This window comes from Garra rufa, chromosome 20 (assembly GCF_049309525.1).
Source record: "Garra rufa chromosome 20, GarRuf1.0, whole genome shotgun sequence".
Taxonomy (NCBI): Eukaryota; Metazoa; Chordata; class Actinopteri; order Cypriniformes; family Cyprinidae; genus Garra; species Garra rufa.
The window spans coordinates 8,259,905-8,279,563 of NC_133380.1; the positions used below are offsets into that span (position 1 = coordinate 8,259,905).

The following is a 19,659-nucleotide window of genomic DNA, read 5'->3' on the forward strand; positions in this document are numbered from 1 at the left end:
AAAAAGGCTTTTTGCAGTTTTTAACTACACTTTTATTTGGAGGACATATAACATTATTCATAAATTTTTATATTTTATAAATATATTTTTAAGTAATTTTTAAAATATATATTTTAAGTTATATTATAATACATTTTAAATAATATTAATAAAACTGCTTCACTGATTATTATTTAGTTATTAGTTTACAAAATGCTGTTAACTACATTTACATATATATTTTCTAAATAATATTATAAATAAATATTATTAATTATTATTATTATTATCTTTAAAAAATAAAATGGACAGTTTGGGGGTTGACAGATACAAGATGTAATTTTCTGTTTTCTTTACTTATTTATTTCCTTATTATTTTAGATTTAAAAAAAAACTACTGATTATTATTTATTATTATGTTTAACAACCGGTCTCCAACCTTATCAAAACATAAACTCATAAACTATTTTCTTTTTTTATGTTTAAAAAAATTTTTTAACAAATTTTGGAGGAAATTTTTTTAAGCATTATTTTTAATATATATTTTTTAATATATTGTTAAATAATTGTCACAAATAATATAATATTTTAATATAATAAATTTAAATAATATTAATACTATTAATGTTAGTTGTTATGTTTAATAATAGGTCTCCAGCCTTATCAAAACATGAACAGCCATTTTTTTCAAATATTATTATTTATATCTATACTATATATATATATATATATATATACTTTCTAAGTATATATGTTTAAACAATATTATTAATACATATTATTTATTATTAATATTATTCCCTTTTAAAAAACACAGTTCTGTTTTTTTAGAATTGTCTTTATATTTGTATTTTTATAAGTGTAAGTTCTGATAAGAAATAACAAAAGAATCGTTTAACAAAGAATCCACAGTGGAAATGTTTACGTTTCTTTTTTTGAGCTCATCGGGTCTCTATATTAAGCATTTTGGCCCTCAGTTCAGAACAATGAAAACAAACAGGCCATCACTCTTTCTGCAGTTTTCCACAGACAGAGAGCATGGCAGCCAGATAAATTGCCCGAAGTGTTCTAAAATCTCTATTTAATGTGAAAGCATCTCCTGTTTGGATACGCACTGAACAAAAACATTATCAGAGTCCAAACACGTGTGGGTGAACCAGACAATCGGGGGTCATATATACAGGTTGAGTTGATGGTGTGGATGTTAAGGGCAACGCGAGCGTACAGACTGAACCTGTCCGGTCGGAGCCGAGGTAGGAGACGGGTCGGGTCAGGGGGAGGGAGAACAAAGGACACGCTCACAACAATCACACCCGCAGGAACAGGAAGGCCCCTCGGGAGCTCCCGGATGGCAATCTGACCTGGGCAGTGTTTCCGACGGCTAAACCCAGCAAGAGCTGACCTGCCTCTAAAGCGTTTGCTGGTTTCCCACAGCCTGGTCATGGCAGAAATGGACTGTCTCTTTGGTTTTTTTGACTGGGGTGAGAGGAACGGAAATGCTGGTTCTTACTGAAGGATGGGATTTGCGTAATATAAGGAAACATTAAGTACAGAAGTGTGCATGAGTAAACCACAGTGGCCACATCACCTACAGAACTATAATTGTCCAAGAGGAAACAGGGACCTGCCATTAAAGTCTATTAATACTAGGCTATTACTGAAAAAATAAGATAATCTAAAATAATAAGTGCAACAGCAGCCATTATTCCATGCTAGATGTTTCAAACATACTGCATTAAATCTGGATTACATCAACTGCTGATGAACAGTAATTATAAATACCCTATAGTTCCTTCACAAACCACAGTTGATGTATTCAATGCTGTTTATATTGTTACTAACAATTAACTGAATACACTACCAGTCAAAAGTTTTTTTAACAGTAAGATTTTTAATGTGTTCTTATCTTCTGCTCACCAAGCCTGCATTTATTTGATCCAAAATACAGCAAATGCTGTAATATTGTGAAATAACTTTTACTATTTAAAATAACTGCTTTCTATTTGAATGTATTTTAAAATGATTTATTCCTGTGATCAAAGGTTAATTTTCAGCATCATTACTCCAGTCTTCAGTGTCAAATGATCCTCCAGAAATCATTCTGATATGCTGATTTGCTGGTCAAGAATTTTTTTTTTTTACACTATACGATTTAAAAGCTTTGAGCCGGTATAATTTTTTTCTTTTTTTGGGAGGGGGATTATAGAAATTGATACTTTTGTTTAGCAAGGATGCTTTAAATTGATCAAAAGTGATGATACATACATTTATAATGTTACAAAAGATTTCTATTTCAGATAAATGCTGTTCTTCCGAAATTTCTATTCACCAAAGAAACCTGAAAAAATTCTGCTAAGCTGTTTTCAATAATGATAATAATAATAATAAGTGTTTTGAGCAGCAAATCGGAATATTAGAATGATTTCTGAAGGATCATGTGACTGGAGTAATGATGCTAAAATTCAGCTTTGAAATCACAGGAATAAATTACATTTGAAAATATATTCAAATAGAAAACAGTTATTTTAAATAGCAAAAATATTCCAAAATGTTACTGTTTTTTTGCTGTACTTTGGATCAAATAGATGCAGACTTGGTGAGCAGAAGACTTCTCTAAAAAACATTAAAAATCTTACTGTTCAAAAACTGGTAATGTATCATTTCTTTCTAGTATTGTACTGTTTGTACAGTTGCAAAGGGCTTTAGATTAGACTGACCAAAATTGGTGTTGATCTGTTTAAATCTTTCGGAGAAATTTTTATATATAGAACGAATAAAATGGCAAAAACGGCACAAAACTTGTAGAGAAAATTAAAAATAACCGACTTTCTGTTGGGTTTTGGACTTCGTACCGAGAGACTTCTTTGTAGGTATTGGTGTGTTACATGTGTCTACCGAATTTTCTACATGTATGTAAACGCTCAAGGGGCACTACGTTGAAATTTTAAAGGTGGCGTTATATCAGACAGAAATTTTTACCACTTTTGGCGTGTGTGCCAAGTTTCATGAGTTTTCGAGCATGTTTAGGCCCTCAAAAATGCAATTAATTTTGAAAAAGAAGAAACAGCAATTCCAGCAGGGTCCTCACACCATCGGTGCTCAAGCCTTATTGAGGCATTAGTTTAAGGTTATTTACCGTTTCTTGTCGTGTCGCGTCGTGCTGCATCCAGTGTAGACAGCATCACTGGGTTCTATCAGAGATTGTCTTTCTATTGGGATATGAGAAAGTCTGTATTACTTACTATTGGAGAAAGCCTGGATCAACTTGAATCAGCTTTAAAGCAACACTAAGTAACTTTTCCCTCAACGCTCCCTCTACAGGTTGGAAGCGGAATTGTCAACACTAAAGAGTTGTTTTTACTCTAAAATAATGATTCCGAACTCGTGTCAGTGGTTCATCAACTCATAACAGGGTGAAACGGCACTTTCGTATTCGCTTTGCGACCCACTATCAGCCATAACAGCACTAAGTTTGGGTCGTCGGGTCGCGGTTTTGTAGTTCAAATGAGACTACAAATGCGACTTGCTTTACGGCAGGCTTCACAAAAGTTTTCATACTTTTATAAAGTCATACAACATACTCTACCTTGTCACTGGACATCGTTATTTCCAAAGCCGGTCCTGGATAGCCTCCAAACAAATAACGTGCATGTGACGCGACGGTAGGCTAAATTATTTACGACAGCGGTAATGGACAATTCCGCTTCTAACCTGGGAGCGTTGAGGGAAAAGTTACTTAGTGTTGCTTTAATCACGTATGTCTTGAAAGGAAAGGAAAGGAGGTGAAGGGAGGCCAAGTATGGTGACCCATACTAGGAATTTGTGCTCTGCATTTAACCCATCCAAGTGCACACACACAGTAGTGAACACCAGTGTTGGGAGTAACGCATTACAAAAGTAATATATTTCAGTAGTTTATTACTTTTTGCTGTAACGCAGTAATATAACGCATTACTAATACAATTTGGGTAATAATATTACTCGTTACAATCTCAGTAACGCAAGTTACATCAACATATTTTAACTCAAAATTAATTTGTGAATTAAAAAAAGTCCACGAGTAAAATATTTTGTCTTCCTGTTGCTGGAATTGGATGGTTGAGATGACTGTAGAGGCGGATTCTACATTTGTGAGATGGACGCACTCCCGTTATAGAGAAACAGCACAAGTAACTCCTAGAAACACCTGGACTGGTGCCACTAAAACACTAAACTAACGAAGAGAGCTGCGGAGAAAAAATGACGGACGAGCGCATAAGCAACAAAAATTAAGCTAAAAATGACAAAATCTATTTTATTAAATCATAGTCCGCATATAAAATGAATGAATACGCGAAATATATCTGACATAAATAGCCCAATTAACAGATTTTCAAAACGAAAAGACTGAGTGACATGCTGCTGAGTTTGGTTCAGTTTTGTGTGGAGCGGCGCTCTCCGAAAGTTCACGATCATAAACCGAGATGACAGAAATAAAAGTAAACACACTGCAGTTTTAAATTATCTATATGACTAAAAATGAGAAGTTATTCCGCTATTCGTTTGCACCGGCGCCTCACGCACACACAGCATTGCAAAAGTTGCAGTCTGTTAATTATAAGAATAAAATACAGTCAATTAAATAGAAACACTGGTAAAATTAAATATGCGTACTGCGTAGTACAATCCGTGCCGTTCAGCCTGAGCTCGAGCCAAACACATATTTGCTCATGTGAGGAGGATGTTTTATAAGAGCGTTAAGTACAAATCCTGGTTTACATAATAGTTTGGCATTCAAATACATCACGAATATGGACACATTTAATTAGATTCATGTTGAATGAGAGAGGTAGGCTGCACAGAACAATGCCATTTGTTTTTAGTTTCGCTTTTACCCTCCTTCGTTTTGGCTTGTTTAGCAATTTATATTCTTCATTCTTGTTTTGTTCTGAAAACCATTTAAAACAGCCTATAGGCTATTTATTGTGTTTAATGATTGTACATTATAACACTTCGCTTTATTTACCGGTGTTATTTATGAATGTATTAATGCGGTTTGTGCTTATCTGTGTTTAACCTAAACTACAACGTAACATTAATAGACATACCGGTAGGCCTGCCTAAATATGTTTTTATAATTTTATGCTAGCTATCCTAAACTTAATGTATAATGAGCAGCTATAAACTTATATTTTGGCATTTTATAATCTGTGGATATTTTGATGAAAGTAACTCAAAAGTATCTTAAAAGTAGTGTAACGCATTACAATTTAGAGACAGTAATATTGTAATGTAACTAATTACTATTAAAAGACAGTAACTAGTAATATATAATATATTACGTTTTGGAAGTAACTTGCACAACACTGGTGAACACACACACACCGTGAACACACACCCGGAGCAGTGGGCAGCCATTGCTGCGGCGCCCGGGGAGCAGTTGGGGGTTCGGTGCCTTGCTCAAGGGACTCACCTCAGTCGTGGTATTGAGGGTGAAGAGAGCGCTGTACACTCACTCCCCCCACCTACAATCCCTGCCGGACCTGAGATTCGAACCTGCAACCTTTGGGTTACAAGTCCAACTCTCTAACCATTAGGCCACGGCTGTCTTGATAACATATACGGATACCAAATAGTAATAGGAAGTGTAGTAAACTGAATCCCACCTGTCGCAAAAAGTCCGTGACTCCTCTTATAAAACTTTTTTTTTTCGGTGTAAACTTTAAAAAAAGATCAATCTAAAAGTATTGTTTAGTGTAAACATGTTGGAGATTAGCCGATAGGCTGTCGATTCAATAAATGATAAGCTAAGTATTTCCTCAAAAAGCTGTTTGTTGAATGTAGTGAAGCCTCTCCTCTATTGACATTCTTTAAAAATAGCGTTAGCTATTTTTTACTCTAAAGATTGCAGACTTACCTTCCAGTGACTTTGGTTCTATGTTCATTTGTCGCGTCGCGTCGCTCGCGTCCGGTGTAGAGACAATACATGACTCTATCAAAGCACATGCGGCTGGCTTCGAGTTCTAAAATAATTGAAATAATTTGACGCAACTTTTTTGTAATTCAGTTTGAAATCACACTTCAGTTTTTTTCTTTGCTCTGGAAACCAAGCAGATTGCTGTGGGATTCTATATATTTATTTAATTATTCTTTTAAATATGTTTTTATTTTTTTCCATTCTCAGTTTAATAAGGTTTTAGTCATTTTTATCTGTGTTTATGACATTTTATTTGTTTTTTTAAAATATTTTGTTTTAGTACATCAAGCTAAACTAAATAAAAATAATAAAAACGAGAAATAAATAATATGGTTATTATCGTTATTAATGGTTATTGTTCATATTATGAATGGTTAATCATTTTTTTTTTTTTACAAAATAGTTGATTATAATAACCCTGAACTGCACATATTAGCGAATCTATGTTAATAGGTATTTCATAAGCACCAAAAATAATATGCATAATATACAAACATAGCCAATTAACAGTGTTGGGGATTAACTAGTTATGTGTAATGGAATTATGTAATTTAATTACAAAATAAATGTACCTAATCTGTTACAGTTACTGAAAAAAAAATGTAATTAAATTACAGTTACTTATAAGAAATGTTAGCAATTACAAAGGGGGTTACATCTGAATATTTTCTGTAAAAAGCTAGGATATGCTGAATAATACTTACTTTGTTCCTTTATGCCTGGTTTAAATGTTAAATGATCAACATTTTTTTAAATGGTTAGACAATTTAGAAAAGCAATCAAAAAGTAATTACATTACATTAAGGTTTATACATCATATGCTAAAAAACGAAATAAATAAGCTTTCCATTGGTGTATGGTTTGTTAGGATAGGACAATATTTGGCTGAGATACAACTATTTTAAAATCTGAAATCTGAGAGTACAAAAAAATCTAAATGTTGAGAAAATCGCCTTTAAAGTTGTCCAAATAATTCGTTTGGACAACTTTAAAGGCGATTTTCTCAACATTTCGATTTTCTTAATGCATATTACTAATCAAAAATTAAGTTATGATATATTTACAGTAGGAAATTTACTAAATATCTTAATGCAACATGATCTTTACTCAATATCCTAATGATTTTTGGCATAAAAGTAAAATGTATGGGATTTAAATATATTGTAGGTGAATAATAAGTTATATTTTGATGTGCAAAATCACATTTTTGTTTCTTTAGAATAATGTACACCAGAGAACAGTTCACAAAAAGACAATGAGCGTGTATTAGAACATAAATTTAACTTCAGTTTAGTCCGTTCCAGAAATTCTGGACACTTCAGTTTTCATCTGCATATGGAAAAGAACCAATTTTGATCATGTACCTTTAAAAGCCCCCAGCAACAAAGATGCACACCGATTGAATACTGAAAGAAAAATTCACAAGGGGATCAGCTTTATGCAACATTACTGTGGTTGAACCCACAGTGAACGACTAAAAGCGTGTGGTCTCAGTTATGAAGTGAGCTTAAAGTCTCTGGAGTCAGCAACTGACTTCCTCCCGATGAGCTTCACGGCTGCATCTGGTTCTCCGGCTCTGCGCGCAAACACGCAAAGCTCTTACTCGTGATTTAGATACCGCTTCCTCCACAGGTTGACAGTGAGTCCCTATCTAGAGACTCACCAACCACTGCCTCTGACTTCAAAGTCACAGCTCTCCTGCTCTCTGGCAAACCCATCTGAGCTGTGCTGACAGGCTGCTGTTTTCATATTTCCAGATTTTTATCAAACTTCCCCTTGAGGAAAACAACCGTTATTATTATCTAAAGCTTTGAGCGTAAAATTAGTTGTTGGGGGATTTGAAACCAGTACCACAAACTGCAATACGCAAGAACCGACAGATAAAGAACTATGCAGATGTAGTGTATTCATCTCTTAAACAATCATTTACATACTGATAAAAACTCACTTTAGTGCACGTCATATAGCACAATTACATAAGTTGTAATTCTTTCAAACACTGTTGAATTCTATAATTTAATCACATTTACACTACCAGTCAAAAGTTTTTGAACAGTAAGATTTTTAATTATTTTTAAAGAAGTCTCTTTTGCTCTCCAAGCCTGCATTTATTTGATCCGGAGCACAAATATTTTTACTGTTTAACATAACTGCTTTCTATTTGAATATATTGTCAAATTTAATTTATTCCTGTAATGCAAAGTTGATTTTTTTGGCATCATTACTCTAGTCTTCAGTGTCACGTGATCCGTCAGAAATTATTCTAAAAAGCTGATATTGCTGTTTAAGAAACATTTTCATTATTATAATAAATATTTAAAACAGTTGAGTGATTTTCTGGATTTTTCGATGAATAGAAAGATTGTAACTATATGCACTTTACCATACAAAAGTTGTAAATAAATATTTGAGAAAATAAATTATAGAAGGTAATACTTTTATTTAGCAAGGATGCTTTAAATTGTTCAAAAGTGATGATAAAGGCATTTATATTTCACATAAATACTGTTCTTCTAAATTTTCTATTCATCAAGCAACCTGAAAAATTCTACTTATAGGTTTTCGAAATAAACTTTTTGAGCAACAAATCAGAATAATGGAATGATTTCTTAAAGATCATGATGCTAAAAATTCAGCTTTGAAATCACAGAAATAAATACATTTTAAAATATATTCAAACAGGAAAGTCTTATTTTAAATAGTAAAAATATTTCAAAATATTACTGTTTTTGCTGGATCAAATAAATGCACACTTGGTGAGCAGAAGAGACTTCTTAAAGAAAGAACATTTCTGTTTGACTACTGTATTTTGCACTGTTTAGAACCTTGAAGGACAATATGGTATTTATTTAATTAAATTGTTTATTGTATTTAAATAATTTATTAATAAACCATTTATTTTACCTCAAAAATAAAGATCAAAAAAAGTTCAATAAGTTATTAAATCACGTGTTGTATACTTTAACAGCTAGCTGTTTCGGTTAAAAGCATCTGTTAACCTATTTAATCCCACAGGTAACATTTGTGGCCAAAACATTTTTTTTTTTTTTTTTTTTGAGTTTGAAAGGTCAAAAAAAAGTCTCTTTAAAGATGTATTAACTTTTTAAGAAAAGTTAGTTTGTTTCATCTGGCTATATGAGCAAACAGCACTTATACAACACAGTGGGGGAAAAGAACTAAAAAATGTAAATAAAAATGTACTTTCAGTCTTTGAAGGTCACTTTTTTCATTTTTAAATGTCACAAGTAATATCTTACGCAGACGCATCCCACTATTACAGTACAAACACAAGCTAATGCATTGCCCTCTAGTGGTTAATCGTTTAGCCGCAGACAGGTGTCTCCATGCTTGATTCCACAAAAACATGGGTCAGTAGAAATTTTACATAAGAAATTAATACTTTTATTCAACAAGGATGCATTAAATTGATCAGTAAAGCATTTAGAATGTTACAAAAAGATTTACATTTACATTTCAAATAAATGCTTTTGTTTAGAGATTTATATTAAAAGGAAAAAACCGCTGAAAACTCAGCTTTGCCATCACAGGAATAAATGACACTTTAAAATATATTGCATTAAAAAAAGTTTTCTTAACTTGCAATAATATTTAACAATATTACTGTTTTATTGCATTTCTGAGCAAATAAATGCAGCCTTGGTGAGCATAAGAGACCTCTTTCAAAAACATTAAAAAAATCTCATTGACACAAACTTTTGAACTTTATCTGAACATAAGCCAATTACAACACTGTTTAATTCCAACACTCAAAACAGTAGTCTGAAACAGTGAAAAAAAAATCGTTTATTTTTGAGATTTAGAAAAGAAAAACGTTTTCACAATTATTAGAATGGGTCAAAATTCAAAATATTGACAAACAAAAAGTAAAACCAACAACTTAACAAAAAAATAATATTCAGATGAAACTCCTAACAGATGATCAATTGGACACACTCTGCAGCAATGTGATGTTGTCTCCTTTCAACATAACCCGGCCTATTGGAGGGAGGGAGAGAGAAAGAGAGAGAGAGAGAGAGAGAGAGAGAGTGTGTTTGAAAGTATGTTTAATGTCGTATCTTACTTTACATCAAACAAATTATTTCTCAGAAGCGCATGACTCGCCAGTATCGCAAAGTTCACACATACCCAGGGGCTTCCTGTTCTTGGTCTTCATGTGAACCTCCTCTGCGTCATCCAAAACCAAGTTCATGTACTCATCAAATCCCTTAAAGCACAAAGTTATCAATATACAAGCTTGTTTACAAAATGATCTGTAAATAGAGTGTTTTCACGATGCATCCTCAATCGGCCATATTGGCAGCACTGAACGTGAACAATAACACTGTGGCCGAACTGGACGAAACCAGCATATTTTACTGATTATTGCTGCTGAAAATGGTCAATTATCATCATGTTTTGGGCTGGACTAATCAGTCTGAACAAGAACAATATTTGGAGTACTATAGACTGCCAAAAGTTATAACAAATTAAGGAGAAGCGTGCAAAAAAATGTCTGAGGAACAAAAGAAGTTTGTGGTTGGCCAAACTGAACCAGGATTTCCAGAATCTTGACAACATTCATGTTTGTTCTTATTTCGGTCAGATAAGTGAAATATTAGGTTAATATCTTAATTAATACTGCTGATACATATCTTTACCACCTATTAACTCTCTTCCTGCTTACTATGTCCTTTTCTATTCGATTAAGTAGCTTCTACGCGTTTTTTCCGCAGTTTAGACTGCATAAATTGCAGAACAACATATTCAGCAGTACTTCCTTTGTTTACATCCCAGTATCAGCAATACGGCCATGCATCTGAGTAACTGACCATATTGTGATACCCTATAAAAATGAGTGGTGTGGAAAGAATCAAATGTGTTAAGGTTAATTTTAAGACTTGCTGTGTTTACTCACAATGATGCAGCCCTCTATCCGCATGTTGACCTGTTCGTAGAGCCATACCTGGATTCGAGAACGCTGCACAGAAAGAGAAAAACTATTAGCAACTGGTCATTCAGATTATTATTTTAATGCAAGTGTTTTACAGGCTACACCATCCATCATATGAGGTGGATAAATATATAAACGCTTTAGGTAATGTTGTCCTAAAAATGTATAACAAATTAAAAATAAAAACAAAAAGGAACAAGACAAACAATGCATAGGGCAAACTTTACATTTCTTAATTAATAAGTAAGTATATACATACACAGATAGATACAAACACATATAAACTAGCAGTCAAAAGTTTTTGAACAGTAAGATTTTGGATGTTTTTAATACGTCTCTTCTGCTCAACGAGCCTGCATTTATTTGATCCAAAGTACAGCAAAAACAGCAAATTTCTGGAATAGTTTTAGTACTTAAAATAACTGCTTTCTATTTTAATTTTTTTAAACTGTGATTTATTCCTTTTAAAATTTACAATTTTTAGCATCATTACTCCAGTCACATGATCCTTTAGAAATCATTCAGAAGAATAGCATTTATCTGAAATTGATATCTTTTGTAACATAAATGTCTTTATCATCACTTTTGATAAATTTGTTTAGCAAGAACCCTTCAAAGTATTCATTTTTATATTTCTTAAAAGGCAAATATTAGAATGAGTTAAGACTGGAGTAATGCTAAAAATTCAGCCTTGAAATCACAGGAATAAATTATATTTTAAAATATATTCAAATAGAAAAGGTATTTTAAATAGTAAAATTTTTTTTGCTGTACTTTGGATCAAATAAATGCAGGCTTGTATTAAAGAGCCTTCTTTAAAAAAACATTAAACATCTTAGTGTTCAAAAACTTTTGACTGACAGTGCATGGTAAATATACTCAAAGTCAAATAAAAATATAAACTTACATTCTGTAGATACCTGAAAATAAGGTTCTGACGGTGTAATTAAGGAAACAACCAACAAAAATGAACATTAACATTATGCTGTCATCAAATCTGACTCATGACTTAATTTAAAAAAAAAAACAAAAAAAAACATTATCATTCATTTGCACCCAACCGATTAGCAAGACAAACACAAATCTGTTGCAAACATCTTAAATAGTAATCAAAGATGCTCCATTTTTCAAGTGTGATATAATTATATTAAAAATAAAACATATAGTTCTAATTCAATATGTAATAATACACAACAGTATCAATATTAGAAAACCAAAGTAACGTTTGATCAATACAATGGAAAGAAGCCAACACAGCTCTGCGTTCTCAAGGATACAATAGGCTGCACCATGACCTTCTGAACCTTCTGTCCTTGTCCTCTGTACGCCATTCTCTCAGATAATATTCAGGTATTGTTAGAAAAAGGTGATCTGATTGAAATTAAAAGCAATAATTATTGGCGCGGCAACGAAAAACTCACGTTGGTTGATGGTGTTTCAATGGCGGCGCAATTCCGGAAACAGAATGACGCAGAAAAATGACGTGTTGATTATATGTAACGCCGCTTGTGGCCGGGAGACACATTACACGCTGTCGGATTCACACAAAACCTACTCTAATACACTACTGTACAGTAAAAACAATATATGCACATATCCAATTATATGCGATTGTATAATTTTTTTTTTACCATTTGAAATCACTAGTTCATAAAAGTACAAATATTTTACGTTAAAGTTTTATTAGCTGATATTGCATGACATTTTAAGTAGCGTTAAACAATTTATCCATAATATGATTATATTTGACGCACGCATTTTGTGTAGTTTTCAGTACGTCGTACACAGAGTGTGTGACGTTGCACATAGATTGCGTGACGTACTACGCATGTTTCTCCTCAGTCAGTCAGTGTGTCAATTGTTGTTGTTTGAGAGGCGCTCAGTGGTGAGTGACTTAGCATCGGACTAGCTTCAAACTATCCATGATTTTTATTAAATAAGACCATATTACTATTTATCTTTAGAGGATGTTTTTACAGTGAAAGAACTGCGGAATATAAGGGTATTTCATTATATACCAGCTGAGGTTTTAACGTTATCTTTAGGCTGGCTAACAGTTAGCCTAGCTTAGATTATTGTCAACATTGTCTTTATATTATTAAACTCGCTGTATTTTTGTTTAGGTGAGAAAATAAAATTACGACATTTTAAATATAGTAATTATATATACATATATTGTGTTTATTCTTATGTAAGTTATAGCTTAGAGCTTTTGTTTTTGCTAAAGTACTTAATACAATTACTAGAATGTATACTAGTTTCTTTCTGTATGTATTTATTATGTACTCATATACTGTATAAATGCGTCCATTTTTTTCAACTGTCATTCAATAGAAATTGCCATTTCTTTTTACTGACGAGTTATCTGTATTTTCAGTTAGCTAATTGTTAGCTAATTACCTTATTTTAAAGCTCAAATATAACTGATTTTGACTTCATATAAATTTGGTTTATGCAACTGTTCTGTGTTCAGAACTGAACAGGTACAGGATGCTCCGTCTGCGTTGCAAAGCCAAAAACGGGACCCATCTGATGCAGGGCCTTACACACCAATCTTGTGTTCAGGAGCTTAAAGATAAGATTGAGGAGCTGACAGGAATACCATGTGATGTACAGAAGATCATGGTAGGCTATCCACCATCCAGCTTGGATTTACGCAATGGTGAAGCCCACCTCAAAGACTACCCTATCAAATCAGGTTTGACTTTGCTTTGCATTGCATGATCACTACACTGGATTTATTTGCAGGAATATGTGATTTATGTGTTATCATCCTTAGGCCATTCAATATGACTGTTTCTTCATCTGAACAGATTTGGAGAAAGTTAGCATCACTTGCTCACCAATGGATGCTCTGCAGTGAATGGGTGCCATCAGAATGTGAGCTAACAAAACATTACAATAATTCACAAGTAATCCATACCACTCCAATCCATCACTTAACATCTTGCGAACAGGAAAAACTTTTTGAAACAATCTATCAAGGCATTTTCTTTAACTTCAATCTGTTGCTTCTGGCCAAAATACCAGTCCTCCAATGAAAAAGTTTTTGGCTGTTTTCACTTGTAAACGGTGCTTGATTTGTGTACATTTCTCTCCTGATTCAGATGATTAAAATGAAGGTACAAACAACTTATTGATAGATTTGTTCATTACAATTCGTAAAATTACTTGTGGATTATTGTGATGTTTTTATCAGCGGTTTGTACTTTCATTCTGACGGCACCCATTCACTACAGATGATCCATTGGTGAGCGAGTGATGTAATGCTACATTTCTCCAAATCATTTCTGATGAAGAAACAAACTCATCACCACTGCTGTTCAAAAGTTCGGGATCAGTAAGATTATTAATGTTTTTTTAAAGAATCTCTTATGCTCATCATGGCTGCATTTACTTGATCAAAAACTTGATCCAAAAAAGGAAAAAACTGTTTAAAATAATGGTTTTCTATTTTAATATATTTTAAAATACCATTTATTTATTAAAGCTGAATTTTCCAGTCTGCAGTGTCACATGATCCATCAGAAATCATTCTAAAATTCAGATTTCTTACTTTTATTATCAATGTTGGAAACGGTTAGGCTGCTTAATATTTTTTGGAATCTGTGAGTCTTTTTTTCAGGATTCTTTGATGAATAAAAAGTAAAAAAGAACAGCATTTATTCCAAATAGAAATATTTTCTAACAATATAAGTCTTTGCTTATCAATTTTAACACATCCTTGGTGAATAAAAGTATTAATTTTTTTTTTTAAAAAGAAAGAATAAAATTTAGAGATTAAAGTCATAATATTTTGAGAATAAATACGAAATTATGAGAATAAAGTTGAAATATTTTGAGAATAAAGTCAAAATTCCGAGTATAAAGTCAGATTACAAGAATAAAATCATAATATTTTGAGAATAAAGTTGAAATATTACAGGAATAAAGTTAAAATTATGAGAATAAAGTCGTAATATTTTGAGAATAAAGTCGAAATTATGTGAATAAAGTTTAAATATCTCAAGAATAAAGTTGAAATATTATGAATAAAGTCAAAATATTACAAATAAAGTCAAAATACTATGAGTATAAAGTCGAAATATTTCAAAAATAAAGTCAAAATTATGAGAATAAAGTCAGTGTTTTGAGAACAAAGTCAAAATATTTTAAGTTAGAATATTTTAACAGTATATTCTAGCCTGACTTTATTCTTAAAACATTTTGACTATCTCAAAATATTTCAACTTTATGCTTGAAATATTTCGACTTTATTCTCAAAATATTACAACTTGTAATCTTCTAATTTTATTAATAGTAAATTTACTTTTATTAACATGACACTAAAATGCCGTTATTTTACATTGAAATAATTTTTTATAAAAGTAAATTTTTTTCTGGATTTCTGATCAAATAAATGCAGCCTTGATTAGCATAAAAAAAACTTCTTTCAAAAACAATCTTTCTGATCCCAAACTTTTCAACAGCTTGAATGGCCTGAGGGGAAACTGTCAGCAAATTATCTTTTTTTGGGTGAACTATTCCTTTAGTTCTGTTTATAAGTTTCCTGTGTTGCTCATTGATGCAGGAGACACGCTGATTGTAGAAGAAGAGAAGAACAAACCCAAACCCCAACCTCAAACACAACCTGCTGTGACCAAAGGGCCCAGTCTTGACTTGTCTCCGGTTCTAAAGCGCCACGTGGTCCCTGCCGACAACTCTTGTCTGTTTACCAGTGTGAACTATGTTATGGAAGGCGGTGTTTACGACCCAGCCTGTGCGCCCGAAATGCGCGGGCTCATTGCACAGATTGTAGCTAGCGACCCCACCGCATACTCAGAGGCAGTATTAGGCAAAACCAATGAGGAGTATTGCACCTGGATCCGTCGCGATGACACGTGGGGAGGCGCCATTGAGATTTCAATCCTGTCTAAATTCTACCAGTGTGAGATTTGCGTCGTCGACACTCAGACTGTCCGCGTCGACCGTTTCGGCGAGGATGCGGGTTACACCAAACGAGTGCTGCTTATTTATGATGGTATTCATTATGATCCTCTCCAAAAGGTGGTGCCCAATTCAGATGTCCCCGCACAAACTGTTTTCTCCACTACCGACGATGTGATTTTAGCCCAAGCGCTGGAACTCGCGGACGAGGCGCGGAGGAAACGTCAGTTCACAGACGTCAACCGTTTTGCTCTGCGCTGCATGGTGTGCCAAACTGGCTTGGTGGGCCAGAAGGAAGCAAGGGAGCATGCCAAGGAGACGGGCCACACTAACTTCGGGGAGGTGTGATGCTCTTTGCCGTTTTTGAAATCACCCCACACCTTTGCCGCGTCACTGCCACGCCACCTGACATGGTACCCGCTCTTTCACTGCTGCCTGTTCCAGCTTGGTACAGTCCTCTACCTCACATTGTCTAGTGGCTTCAGAAGACTTTCACATGTCGAGTTCCCCGAGAATTCAGTATTCTTTTGACTTTGGTTTACTCTTGAGGTCGAAGTGTTAATATGCTTGTGTTTTTGAGTCTGTTAGCCAGATATGACAACAAAGCCGTATTTTCAAACCAAATTTTAAAGGGATTCTCCACTGACTACCTGTTTGTTATAATAACTACAATACTAGTATTAGGGTGAATTTCGCAAAACACATCTAGGTCATATTTCACTGCAAAATCAAAGAAAAAAAATTAATTTAACTAAAAACAAGCATCATAAGCTATGTGTATTACAGGGATCATACAAAATGCATGTTATTTTATATTTAGTACAGACTTGAATAAGATATTTCACATAAAAGACATTTACATATAGTCCACAAGTGAAAACAATAGTTGAATTTTTAAAAATTACACCGTTCAAAAGTTTACATACACTTGATTCTTAATACTATGTTGTTACCTGAATGATCCACAGTTTTTGTTTTTGTTTAGTTGATAGTGGTTCACGAGTCCCTCGTTTGTCCTGAACAGTGAAACTGCCACAAGTTCTCCCACAAATTTTTGGGTTTTCAGCATTTTTGTGTATTTTAACCCTTTCAGACAATGACTGTATGATTTTGAGATCTATCTTTTCACACTGAGGACAACTGAGGGACTCATATGCAACTATTACAAAAGGCTCAAACACTCACTGATGCTCCTGAAGGAAATACGATGCATTAAAAGCCGGGGGTGAAAACTTTTGAACAGAATGAAGATGTGTACATTTTTCTTATTTTGTACTGCCCTTCAGAAGCTACAAAAGATACTTACATGTTTCCCAGAAGACAAAATAAGTAATTTATACTCTGATCTTCAAATTCCAAAAGTTTTCACCCCCGGCTCTTAATGCATTGTTTCCTTCTATAGCATCAGTAAGCATTTGAACCTTATGTAATAGTTGCATATGAGTCCCTCAGTTGTCCTCAGTGTTATAAGATGGATCTCAAAATCATAGTCATCATTGGAAAAGGGTTCAAATACACAAAAATACTGAAAAACCAAAGAATTTGTGGGACCTAAAGGATTTTTCTGAAGTACACCAGGCAGTTTAACTGTTCAGGACAAACAAGGGACTCGTGAACAACTCTCACTAAACAACAAAATAACAATTGTGAATCATTCGGATAACAACACAGTATTAAGAATCAATTAATTACAGTATTTTTAAACAAAATAATATTTAAAAATATTTAATTATGCTGTTAAATGACCTAGACGTGTTTTCTTGAGATTCACCCATAACCTCATGGAAACACTTTTCTGTTGCCTGCAGCTCAAAGATGTGAGTAACAACAGTTTGACAATGCTAGCTAAACTTTTGGTAGTACCTAACAAATAGAGAAACTTTTAACGAGTGATCGCATGAGGTGTTCATTTTTTTTAACAAACGAAACACGTTATTCTTTTCACACATAAAGTGTTTCTGTGGATGCGGCCAGTGGAGCACAGCTAAAAACATGCCTTTCATGATCTCTAATTTAATCATGGCATTACTGTATTTATTATCTTATCTGTCTTTTAAGGTCATACGCACAGCTTCTGAACAATCGATGGCACTACATGAAGTCTTAAGTTCACTGGCTCCATTGTACCTGTTACTTGAAATAGTCACATAGATCAAGTGTCGACTCAGAGTACTCTACTTGATGCGGTTTTTACAGTTTCGGTAAGCTAGAAAGCGTGGATTTTAGGTTGAAGTGGACAACAATGGTGCTGATAGTAGAATTTCACTGAACTACTTTGAATCTGTAGATTTTGTTTTTTTGAAGGGCACTTGTGTAATTTCTGCAAACGACCACACAAGATTGTTTTATGCAAAATGTGTTCATTCTCTCTCAAGTGTCTATGATATATTGTTAGGAAGAGTGATTCTGGTGGCTTTCGTTTGATCTTTGATGAAATGTGTCATATTGAACTTTGTCCCACATACAGGGCCGATATCTGAGGTTTAGTGTAGCAAAGTATCATAGTGGTAGAGTGTGGATGAAAATTTTGAGAGAAAACATCTTGTAAGGCCTGATGATGATGATGATAATGTACATTCTCAGTATTTTTCAGTCAGGTACTATCCACACTGTTTACTTGTTTTGCAGCTTTTTTTATTTTGAAGAAATGGTGCCATTGTAAGGCCAAAGGACTTTTTTATTTTGCAGTGATTTTTCTAAATGGCTGTGATCAGTGTTTTATCTACACTAAGGTAACTTTGAGTGAGAAACTGCATGTACAGCACTCATTGCTACAAACGCACTGGTTCTACTGGGTAATGGTAAATAAACTTGAATTGATATATATATATATATATAAATATTCTTGTGTGATTTAGTTATTATTAACTGTTAACTAAACATTGTGGCCAACCAACCTGTTGTATTGTGGTGGCAAGAATTTCTCTCCATATTCTTTAGAAAATGTAAAAATCTTTCTTGCATATATGCCTTTTAACATCCATTTCTTTAACTAGTACCTATTTGATGTTACCAGTACAGATAATCCAGTGTTTCATTCATTTCTTTCATTTCTAAATGGTATTTCCTAAGAGACTAAATTGTGAATAAGTTAATATTATCAAATCAGAATAAGAACTAATGAACAGTTACTAGTAATGATTTGATTTTTTTTAACTAGTAGCATAGGTACTAGTAACAAAAAAAGAACTAGTTAGTCTTAAGAAATAGATGTTAAAACCAAACAAACAGATACTAGTCATGACTGGAATTTTTTTACTAGTAGCATAGGTACTAGTATAAAAGAATAGTTAATTTTATAAATACATGTTCAAACCAAACGAACAGTTACTAGACACAACTGGATTTTTTTAAACTAGTAGCACAGGTAGTAGTACCATAAACAAATCAAGTTCGGTTTAAGAAATAAATGTTAAAACCAAACAAAGAGTTATTAGTCATGATCGGATTTTTTTACTAGTAACACAGGTACTAGTAACAAAAAATAACCAGTTAGTCTTAAGAAATAAATGTTAAAACCAAACAAACAAATTGTTACTAGTCACAATTGGATATTGGTACTAGCATTGGTACAAGATCATAAAACAATAGTTTTAAGAAACAAATGGTAAAAACAAAACAAACAGTTAGTCACGATTAGACTTTTTTACTAGTAGAATAGTACTAGTACCATAAGAAAACTAGTTAGTTTTAAGAAATAAATGGTAAAACCAAATGAACAATTACTAGTCACGATTGGATTTTTTTACTAGAAGCGTAGGTTCTAGTACAATAAAATAATAGTTTGTTTTAAGAAATAAATGTTAAAACAAAACAAGCAGTTAGTCACGATTGGATTTTTCACTAT

The 19,659-nt window shown here is 33.2% G+C and overlaps 2 protein-coding genes across 2 annotated transcripts; one reads left to right on the top strand and one right to left on the bottom strand.

Annotated features, from left to right (window-relative positions):
- Window positions 1-9,719: 9,719 nt before the first annotated feature.
- snrpe (small nuclear ribonucleoprotein polypeptide E) lies at window positions 9,720-12,338 on the bottom strand. The gene is made up of 5 exons (XM_073826092.1): window positions 12,164-12,338; window positions 11,794-11,820; window positions 10,851-10,913; window positions 10,082-10,160; window positions 9,720-9,931 (listed from the first exon to the last, which is right to left on the bottom strand). Exons 1-5 carry the CDS (start codon window positions 12,215-12,217, stop codon window positions 9,876-9,878), a joined length of 279 nt encoding a protein of 92 aa, XP_073682193.1. The 5' UTR covers window positions 12,218-12,338; the 3' UTR covers window positions 9,720-9,875.
- Window positions 12,339-13,345: 1,007 nt separating this feature from the next.
- Window positions 13,346-18,612, top strand: yod1 (YOD1 deubiquitinase). Its single transcript, XM_073825909.1, has 2 exons — window positions 13,346-13,584; window positions 15,457-18,612. Exons 1-2 carry the CDS (start codon window positions 13,377-13,379, stop codon window positions 16,158-16,160), a joined length of 912 nt encoding a protein of 303 aa, XP_073682010.1. The 5' UTR covers window positions 13,346-13,376; the 3' UTR covers window positions 16,161-18,612.
- The last annotated feature ends 1,047 nt before the right edge of the window (window positions 18,613-19,659 follow it).